At 32.8% G+C, this 10,598-nt stretch overlaps 1 protein-coding gene across 1 annotated transcript; it reads right to left on the bottom strand.

The window, feature by feature from the left end:
* Positions 1 to 1,255: 1,255 nt before the first annotated feature.
* LOC100368503 (transmembrane emp24 domain-containing protein 5-like) lies at positions 1,256 to 10,160 on the bottom strand. The gene is made up of 5 exons (XM_002741616.4): positions 9,921 to 10,160; positions 8,523 to 8,620; positions 5,749 to 5,818; positions 4,534 to 4,647; positions 1,256 to 1,675 (listed from the first exon to the last, which is right to left on the bottom strand). Exons 1-5 carry the CDS (start codon positions 10,092 to 10,094, stop codon positions 1,457 to 1,459), a joined length of 675 nt encoding a protein of 224 aa, XP_002741662.1. The 5' UTR covers positions 10,095 to 10,160; the 3' UTR covers positions 1,256 to 1,456.
* Positions 10,161 to 10,598: the final 438 nt, after the last annotated feature.

The following is a 10,598-nucleotide window of genomic DNA, read 5'->3' on the forward strand; positions in this document are numbered from 1 at the left end:
ACAGCAACAATAAATGGCTGTGGACAAGAATTGTAACATGCACTCGTTCTATAAAATATAAGCATGCAAGAGTGAAGGAAAAGCGACAAATGCACAAATTCGGGTACCATATTTCCTCTATTGCTTGCATAGGATATCAATATAAAAAGACGGGGCTTGAAACACCAAAAATTTAAGGCAAAATTTTCTAAAAATGCCTTAGCAGGATTGAATAGGAAATAATTGACTATTTAGAAGGCAGTCTAAGAATTTTGAACTTGTGTCAAAACAAACTTAATAGTTGTAAAAGTTCATTTTTTTCCTTGGAGGATTCCTCTTATAGAGAAAATATGGTATATGCGTAAAATCAAACCGCAGTTATTTATATTTTTGTTAGTACTGGTATAATAAACTTGATCATGTGTTTCAACATAATGGTATTAGTGACATGTAAATAGAAACTAGTTTTCAAAGTCTTATCCATTATATGGTACACTGAATCTATACTTGAGGACAACACAAAAGACGTAAACTGATAACATGCTAATTGCATAGATTCCATAGATTACACTATGATACATGTACATGTGCTCACAAGTTATATTAATGTTCATAAACAATCAATCAGCAATGTGTTACAGATTTTAAACTGATCAATGTTGCTGAACTTTAAGACGAGGAGTCATCACCTGCACATGCATAGCGTGTTATTGTTTACAAACAAGCGTCTACCCATGAGCCTTTGTGTTTTAGCGCGTGTTATCGTACCTCTGGAGTATTCCCGCATGGGCAAGTGACAACCCTACTACTTTGATTGTTGTACAAAGAAAAAATTTAATCCAATCTTACTTCTTTGCTGAACAGATTCTCTACATACAGCATATTATTAGTGTCAAGAGTGTTGTACCCTCTGTATTAACACCAATGTCGTTAGGGTAAGTTAGAAGGTTACGAATTTCAAAGTATTGTAATGCAAATAGCTACTAAATTTATCAAATGCACAAAACTAAGAATTAATATTATTAGTCAGAGCTGAATATTTGATGATTAAATATGAATCGAAAGTTGGAAGCATTTATACAAACAACTTCCATAATGTACAGAAGACTGTACAGATGAAATCGAGGCATGTACTGGAGGGCATTATGTGTATTCCAACTTTTACACACGTACATCTCAGGGTTTTATGTACATAAGACTATTCACATAAAACATTAAAGTTTATATTGTACCATCCATCCTTCACTGGAAAATTTTAACTTTTTTCACTTGCATATTTTTGTGTCATTTTTTTTTTATTTACCGGTACTGGTACATACACAGTAGAAATCTGACTGACCAAGCAATAATGATCCACCACAGACCACATTCAGAGAAATTAAATATAGGTCATCCCAATTATATAGCAAGAAATATAATATGGATGAATTATACACATTTGAGGCCAGACAGTTAAAGTTAAGTACTATCCACACTCTCATGTTTTCACTGCCCTAGTGTCACCAAACAGACTTCTTATCATCACAACTTGGATAACACCAGTAATCAGCATAATGACTGTATTCACCAAAGACCAGAAATTTACACGTTCAAAGTTACGCTCCACCATGAAACGATCACGGAATTCCACGTTACGCCACACTCTCTGGTGAGCTTGGGCATCTTTCAAATGCTTTTTAACCATGCTGAGCGATTCCTAGTAAACGAAAAGTAAAACAGTGTAAGTAATCACAAAATAAAAAATAATTGTCTCTTTCGAGTGTCCACATACATGTAGGTCTTGCCATTGTCGCCAAGTTTTTGTTCACCAGTTTGGAGAAAAAACACTGTTACTGTAGGTCTGCCACTTCTGATGTACCATTAAATCTCTATTAGAAGTTGCATTCTAATATAAGTCACACCCATTCTTTTTAAACAATTGAAAACAAAATTGTCATCATTTCTCATATGTTTAGATGCTCTAATAGAAACAGCATCCCTTTTGTAGTGTTGTACCATTTTAAGAGAAGCCACGGCTTCTAACACAGATTTTACAGTAACAAATCTACATTCCACAAGGGCGCTTAGACCAGTCGAAGTAATGACGTTTTGACTGTATGAAAACGAACCAAATTTTAATTTTGTTTATTCAACAAACAACAAATTTGGGAATGCCAAAAGTAAAACAGGCTAATATGTGGATAAGGAGCCAAAACATGTTATTCAATAATAGCCAAGACATAGAAAAATAATTTTTTTGTTATGACCAAATAACGGTATTTTCACTTAGCAAAAGACACATTTTTGCAAATTTCAAAATCAGAGAAAATCATGAAATTTTATAGCAGTAAAAATCCCACTGAGATTCTAAACACGGAGTCACAGTGACTTTTGCTAAATTACCATCAAATTGTGAAAAATTAAACAATATTTGTGTCCTTTGTGTTAGAAATAATAGTCACCTAGGAAGCAATTCACACAAACCTATTAAAATATCATACAAATATGGTGCATAAAACATCAGCAGCTGACACAGTTATAAACCATTCATAGCTATCTGTGGAGGGTTTCAGTACACTATGTGTAAAGCATGTGCTACAAAGCAAGAATTACAGCTACAATGTGCAAAATATGTGCACAGTGATGGAAGCAGACTGTTCATTATCCATTATCTGGTGAAAAGGTCAATGTAAAAGGGCTGGCTGGATAAAGGTTATGCAATCACTGCGCCACATAGGTGGTACCATACATGTACAATGAAAACAGCTGTGATGTTCTGGCATCTTTTCAGCTCTATTTTATTGTACCACACAATGACTATTAAATCTGAAAGTATAAATACCTAACAGTCTGACTGAATACATGAATTTCTACTACTACATGTATATCCTTCAATAGCGCACTTAATCAATTATCCCAATATATTATACAGTACTTGGCTTAAAACATACTACCGGTAATCATCATTTGGTTTAAGGGTTAGCTTGTGGAAAGTTGATGTTGGCCTGACAATTTACCAAGTATCTCATTAACACTGCCTTCTGTTGCAACTTTCAGTATGTGGTGTGTTAACCTCTGATATATATTTAGGTGTAACATCTGGATCACTTGGACAAACCACAATCACTTTCTCATTTCCAGTAAGCTTAGTTTTATTATGCATTTCTAATAAAAGCACAAATAATTCAAAACTGGCATTACATCCTGGATAATTAAAAAACAACTTATTTTTACATACCTGTATCATTTTTATTTAAGACTGAAAGCTATGTTTATTTAAGATTACTTTTCAAACATCTACTTTGTTTTGCAGATTAATTTTGACTTCCCATTTTATATTTTTTTTAATAAGGCGCAGATGATTAAATACATATATCATTATATTTTAATGATCCAGAAAACAATTAAGAAAATTTCTAATGCAGAAGTACAAGCTATATTAGATGCACTGTACCTGTGTTCTGAGTGAAAACAAACATCCTATATTACAGTCAAATCTATGCAACTGTCAGTGATCACCTTTATAGTGACCAACTCTTGGCACTTCAGTTGACTTAGAAAACTAAAATTGTTAATTTTCTTCGTTTTTTGGCAGTAATTTCAGAATTGTTACATGCGTATTATTTTGATTTTTCTGAACTGAGGTCAGAAAATGTTAATTTGCATAATGAATCCATTTAGACCATTTTTTACATCTTGTTTTTACAAATAAAGTCAATAGAATCAGAATACTACCGTACTATCAATGTTTTGTAATACGGTATACATACGTGTATAGAATGACATGGTGTATTTCACAATGTACATGTACACTTATCGAATGACTTCATTAATTGTGTCATCAAAACAATAACATTTTCTCATTGTTTGGGGTGATTTAGACCCATATTTTCATAAAAATGTATCCTATCATATGGGATAGGATATCGAAAATAGAAGGAAAAAACAAGCAGCCTCTTGGCTGAAATAGCTCCGCTGTTATCATTAAAAAATGAACAATATGTAGACTTGCTGTTTTTAACAAGAATTCAAAAATATCACTTTTCACCAAAAATGACAAAAATAATCATTAAAATTAGATAATTGAAGATATCACCACGAAATTAAGAATCTGAAAGAAGTCCACATGTAGTACCTATGTATGTAATATCAAAGCAATTGGACTTGCGGTTTTTACCTAGAAGTCGAAAATATCACTTTTTACCAAAAATGACAAAAATATTTATCAAAATTAGAGAATTGAAGATATCATCATGAAATGAACAAATCTAGGAGAGGTCTACCCAAGGTACATATACACCAAGTATCAAAGCATTCAGGCTCATAGTTTTCAAGAAGAAGTCGAACAAGTAAAACATTGACACAGAAGACGAACGATGACGGACAATCACTCATATGATAAGCTCCGCTCGACAAAGTCGACAGCGGAGCTAAAAATGTATGTAGATTTCATAGGAAAGTACAAAAAGTTAATTTTGATCAACAATCTCATGATTTATTGTGCGTGTGCTACTAATATAGTAATTTATGCAGTCTCCAAACACCAGGAAGTTTAGAGAATAACTAAATTCTTACCTGCATGTCTTCTAGTTTTATATCTATAAGCTGGTCAGCCAATAAGTCACCTTCCCAGTTGGCTCTTTCAAATTCATAGTCTTCACTGTCCACTACTACTTCAAAATAGACAACCTGAGGAGAGAGAACGAAAAGGAATAAACAAACAGTGGATGAGAATAAATATATAACCGGTAAGCAACTTCCTTGAGCAGCATGTTAATTTCTGTCAAGTTAATACAATTACACGGTAACACCATTTTCATATCATTTCAAACATTTTGCATATTTTTTAAATAATTATTTTTAAGTTTGGGATCAACTGTGCATAATTTACCATTTAATACTACTGGACTCAGTCAACATTTTTGAAAAATGTGAATAAATTATGTCAATTTAATTATTTTGTTAAAAGGTTTCACAAGTTAACTTTGGCACTAGAGTCATTGATAAAATGTAAGCTCGACACATACAATGTACACGTACATCCAAATTTCTACCACAAAGTTGCAACATTAAACATAAATACATATTAGAAGCATGTTTAAAATCAAAAAATGCATTGGCATGTATTGTATTGTCACTGGTAGCATAGTGGTTGTCGCATCAGACTCATGATCAGACTAACGAATGCGACTTTGGGGGAACCTTGTTTAAGGTTCGCAGGTGCTTGTGTTCGATCGAGCCTGGTTGACGCCAGGATAACGCATTAAAATTGCCGTTTAATAGGGAGATGGCTACACGGCCCTTTCATGTAGTCTCAAACAGGAAATGACTTCTGTGGCAAAATGCACTATGTTTCAGCACTAGCACTTGCAATTTGCACTTACAAAATAGAAAAAAGTCAGGAGAGACAACAGTGACATTCAATGTCCGGAACTGTCGCCTGGCACAAAAACTTTAAAAAAAAAAAAAAAAAAAATGTATTGTATTGTATGCTGAATTGAAATATTTTGACTGAGCTTATATATACAAATAAAGCAAATATGGCTTGTGAGAATTTGCCAAGAATGTAATGCTCACAATAGTCTTGGCCAGTCAAGCTGTTGTTTATACATCTAAAATATAAGAATTCAGATTGATAAAATTATATTCTAGTAATGTAATCGTGAATAAAAACATGCATGTAAAATATCTATTATGGCAAATGTTCTGACCATGTGAAAAATCACCATGTCATCATGTGAAGATCATTGATGACAATATGATGCAAACATGTGCTATTTAAAGATTTACCTTGTGTGACATTCTACTAAAGGTGTTGTCAAAACAAAACAAATAATCTCCCGTTTCTGTGGTTTGAACTCTGAGGAATAATAAAGAAAACATGTTTAATAGAAATCCCATACAATGTTGGAAAAAATGCTTATGACCACATTGTTCAATATATATATATATATATAATATGTTACACAAATTACCCATGATAAAGAAAAGGCTCATTATCTTTTTTTCCCATAGATGTACATGTAGTTGTAACACAAGTTAACTGAACATAAAGCTGGAACCCAAGAGGTATTGATAAGCAACCTAGTTTAGCAGCAAATAATTTGTATTGGCCTACATTATTGATGCTAAACTTATTCTATTATATTCATGTTGAGGCATTCTTTAAAGAAATTGGGTGTGGCACAAGGACAGCCGCATATACATGTATGCCAGAAGGCTAAAGCTAATAATAAATGCATTTTTAACTTCTGTAAATAAAACACCACAGGCAATGCTTCTGTTCCTAGTCTCCATATTTTTTTGTCGCCAAAATAATTGTTATAAATGTAATAAATAATAATTTAGACATTTATGTAAGTATTATTATTGTAGAAGATGAAAATATGACAAATTCAATTTCTATTGTTCAAATTTATTAAACTGTTACTTTCCCAAAAAATACTAGTATATAATGTACAAGCAGAGTAGATCAAGTAAAACTATATAGTTTGTAGTGAGTCTTAAAGAAAACTTTCATATGGCATTCAACATTGCTTAATTGTACAAGCAGAGTAGATCCAGTAAAACTATGTAGTTTGTAGTGAGTCTTACAGAAAACTTTCATATGGCATTCAACATTGCTTAATTGTACAAGCTACTGTAGAATATTTTATTTTCTCTATTTTCGCTGAAGGGATGATTCTGTGAAAATAAAATCCAGCGAATATACTTTTTTTCCTATATTTCACATTAAACTCATCAAAAATCAGTGAAAATAAATTCCAAGCAAAACGCCCAAAAAGCCATTTCAGCGATAATTAATTTCAGCGAAAGTATTCCACAGTATATTAGATGCACTGTACCTGTGTTCTGAGTGAAAACAAACATCCTATATTACAGTCAAATCTATGCAACTGTCAGTGATCACCTTTATATAAAGACAACCTGTAATAGTGACCAATTTTTTACTGATCCAATGCAATTTACATGTATAACCAAAAATGGATCTGTACAGGTACAGTGCATCTATAAAGACCACCTGTCTAATTAGACAGGTGACCATCATTTTGGCACACCTGCATATAAAGGCAAACATGATGGTAGATTTCTGCATGCATCTTTTACACTAATCTCTACATTTTCAATTTGATCAAGGCAAATATTCTCTTTATTTATTCCTCATCTTTAAATATCTGTTGACAAACCACACCTTGAACTGAGAAATTATAATTTTATCCACAGATTAATTAATCAAACTCGGCAGTTTGCCATATACAGTTTGACTGTACATGTTATTTTATAAACTACACATCATGTACAGAGTTGAGGATGAGTATTGGTGGACATTTGCCGACATGGAACTACATACAGTTGTAGATTAGGACAGTACTCAGACAGTACGCAACGCATCAACCTCTGCTGCGCAGTCAGTCAATACTCCAGCTGTACTGTCTTCGCACATACTTTGAGGTATTTTTGTAATCTTATTATTATACGATGTACATCTTTTCCTTCCAAGGATAAACCATGGGAATGCCAAAATCCAAAATGTTTAGAACAGAATCAGCGAACTTCTTTGTGTTGAATTTGGTCAAAATCTGGTGACAGCTATGTATGTTTTTGTTATTAGAGGACGCTTACGCGCATAATCATTCCATATTTGAAATTCGCATTTCCTAATATAGTAGGGTGAAAATGCCCCGTAAAATACCACAAAATCACAGAACGCTGTAACTCATGGCATTACGGTGACAGATGTATAATAATAACTTTATACATGTATTTACTAGGAATTGCAGGAATAAATCTGTGAAATAAAATGAAATTATATTTCTATAAACATAGTGTAACTATTACAACCTTGTCTTTTTTAATGGGGGATAAGTAAATTGTCAATGTTTTGGGCAGGAAGGATGATTTACACTACATAAATTAATGTGAACCATAACACATCACTTGAATGCCTCCACAGATGGCCGAAGTGAATAGAAAACCGGCATCAGCAGGCGATGTGTTTCTGTACCAGAATATTATTGCCATTTCATCATTTATAATAAAAGATCATAGTTTTTATTGTTAATACACTCCAATGAGGGATGATAAACCAGCATAAATCCAGATTAAAATGTCTGCAAAAAGGATTACATACTTTTTTAGGATTATTATAAAAAATCTATTCAAGCCTCAATCAAAACAACCAGGAAGTATATTTACCAGGTAAAGCCAATAAGCTGTAACCTTTTTTTAATTATTTAAATAGCATTTGTATAGATTTTTAAAAACAAAGCAAAGCAAACTGAAATATTTCAGAAGTTTCATTTGACTAAAAGCACAGCCACTTTCACATTTTTGTTTATGCCTGTCATTTGTCTTTATTTCACAATATTTTCTCAGTGCGGAATTCAAGTTTCTAAATGGATTTTGGCAAACTGAAAAACATTTCTTTTAAATTTATGCATTTTGTATTTGAGAAGAACCTTTTTCAAAGTATTTACACAAGTTCAAATCACAACATTTTCGCAGTGCAAAATTTGCTCTAGCATAATGTTTAGAAGAACATAGATGATTAGATGTATACTTACTCATGACCACCTTCATTTTTTCTGATATCAGAGGCTAATACTTTATTTGTTGGTGATCTCAACATGAAATTAATATCTAAAGCACCACCTTCTATAACCTGAAAAAAAAAATTTTTACAATGAAATGCACCACATTTGGAAAATCTTTTCAGCACTGCACTGTCTTTGACTCGTGCATACTTTTCGGTATCCTCGTAATAACCTCGTATTATTCTGATTATTATTATTAGGTACATGTATGTGAAACAGGTACATTGTATGTACCTACTTTCCTCTCCGAAAAAACTACGAAAAAAGACGGGTGTTGACCTTACATGTAGGTTGTCCAAGGCAATATTTTGCTACCAGAATATTGTACCCAATCAGAAGAATTCCTTTCTATCCTGATCGGGATAAATATACCGGGCTAGTCCTGGCCGAGTCTTCGCTTATGAGACACTCAAAGACAAAATATCCTGATTGAGTTATATTTAATTTAACATACTCGAGATGCTCTTGTAGCACGAGCAGGGGTATACGCTAATAATTCTGACTGAAATTATTACTACAATCAGGGAAAAGAAGCATTATAAAGTTATCACAATAAGATCAAAATATCACAAGACGACATTTTTAACATAGTATTGAACTGAGGTTATTGAGTGATGTTTTTTTCATCCTCTTCTCCTCTAATTTGTATATTCACTCTGTCATTCATGGTACTCCACCTATTTGTGTCTTATTTTATTTGTCATTGTAATCATTTTTTACCTTACTAAACCCACATATGGCTAACTTAAGTTGCGTAATAATGTTATTATTATTACTATTATAAATTATTTTGAATCGATATGATCAACATATTTTATTGTATTTTTATCTAGATCCCAAAAGTAGGTATGAATAGTGAATAAAGTTTTTATTAGTAATAGTATCAGTACTGCCTTCATGCATATTTCGTTGTATTCTTGTTAATGACTGATATTGTGGAATAATGTTTTATTTTAATTAATTTGTTTTTTATTGATCAGAAAAGTAACCCTAGTCATGGTACGTAAATTACGTTGCACGATGTTTCGAAAATATTTAATGCGAATAGCAGTACATATTACGAGGATTTATTTCCGAGTAAAAATTATACAAGAAAGAAAGAATCAAAAATATACGCCTAAAACTATCAACACGTACATAAATCACAACGAGTTAACAGGAACTTCATCGTCCCATGTTAGTACGTCCATGAATGATCGTCCCAACACCACCACCGTGGACAGTCATGATTGATTTAAGATGTGTTATAGCAATTCGTAATATTAATAACAAAAAGTATAATGTTCGACATGTATGACAATCTACCAAACCTTTCACTCTGTTTCACTACTGGCTCTACAGCAGACTCCGGAAGTTGTACAATCTTACCTGGAACTCAAAATCGAGTGTATTATCAGCTTTGACGGGTTGGTGAAAACACTCTCGTTGCCCGGGCGGTATAATATATGTAAAATCGTAGTCGAAACATTGTACACTACTAATAATTATAGAAATTACAAAAAGTTTGACAAAATGCCTAAGAATCGTATAAACAGTGTTCATTTTGAACTGTGTAAAAGGTTTACAAGTTACACGTCTGCACCCTAAAATTCCAACATGGCCGTCGTGTGTTTGTGTACTCGTACGAGGCTGATCTTTCCTCCACAAAACTGCTCGAAATGGGCGTGGCCTGACTTTGGTGGGATCAGATTATTTGACTTGCACAATGTGTTTTTTCTCCTTCGTACTAAAACTTAATTATGAATAGACAGTTTTATTCTTGAACTTAGCATGCAGTTTTTTACACCACATTTTGTGATTTCTCTCACAGACATAAAGGAATGATTAAACGGGGGATTAATATTTTGTTCAAAATTTATTCCAAAAAATACTAAAATTGTCTTTTCATGTAATTTTAATTTGACCGATTCCATAATATGAGTGGTAGTACTCACTGGCGTGACTCCAGTCTTGTTCCTTGAGACATGGAATCTGTCAACAATAGAAATAAGGGGATGGACCATTAGAAACCACAAGGGAAAGTAGCTTTTGAAAAAAATGGAAGTG

Source organism: Saccoglossus kowalevskii, chromosome 7, assembly GCF_978046115.1.
Source record: "Saccoglossus kowalevskii chromosome 7, keSacKowa6.1, whole genome shotgun sequence".
Lineage (NCBI taxonomy): Eukaryota > Metazoa > Hemichordata > Enteropneusta > Harrimaniidae > Saccoglossus > Saccoglossus kowalevskii.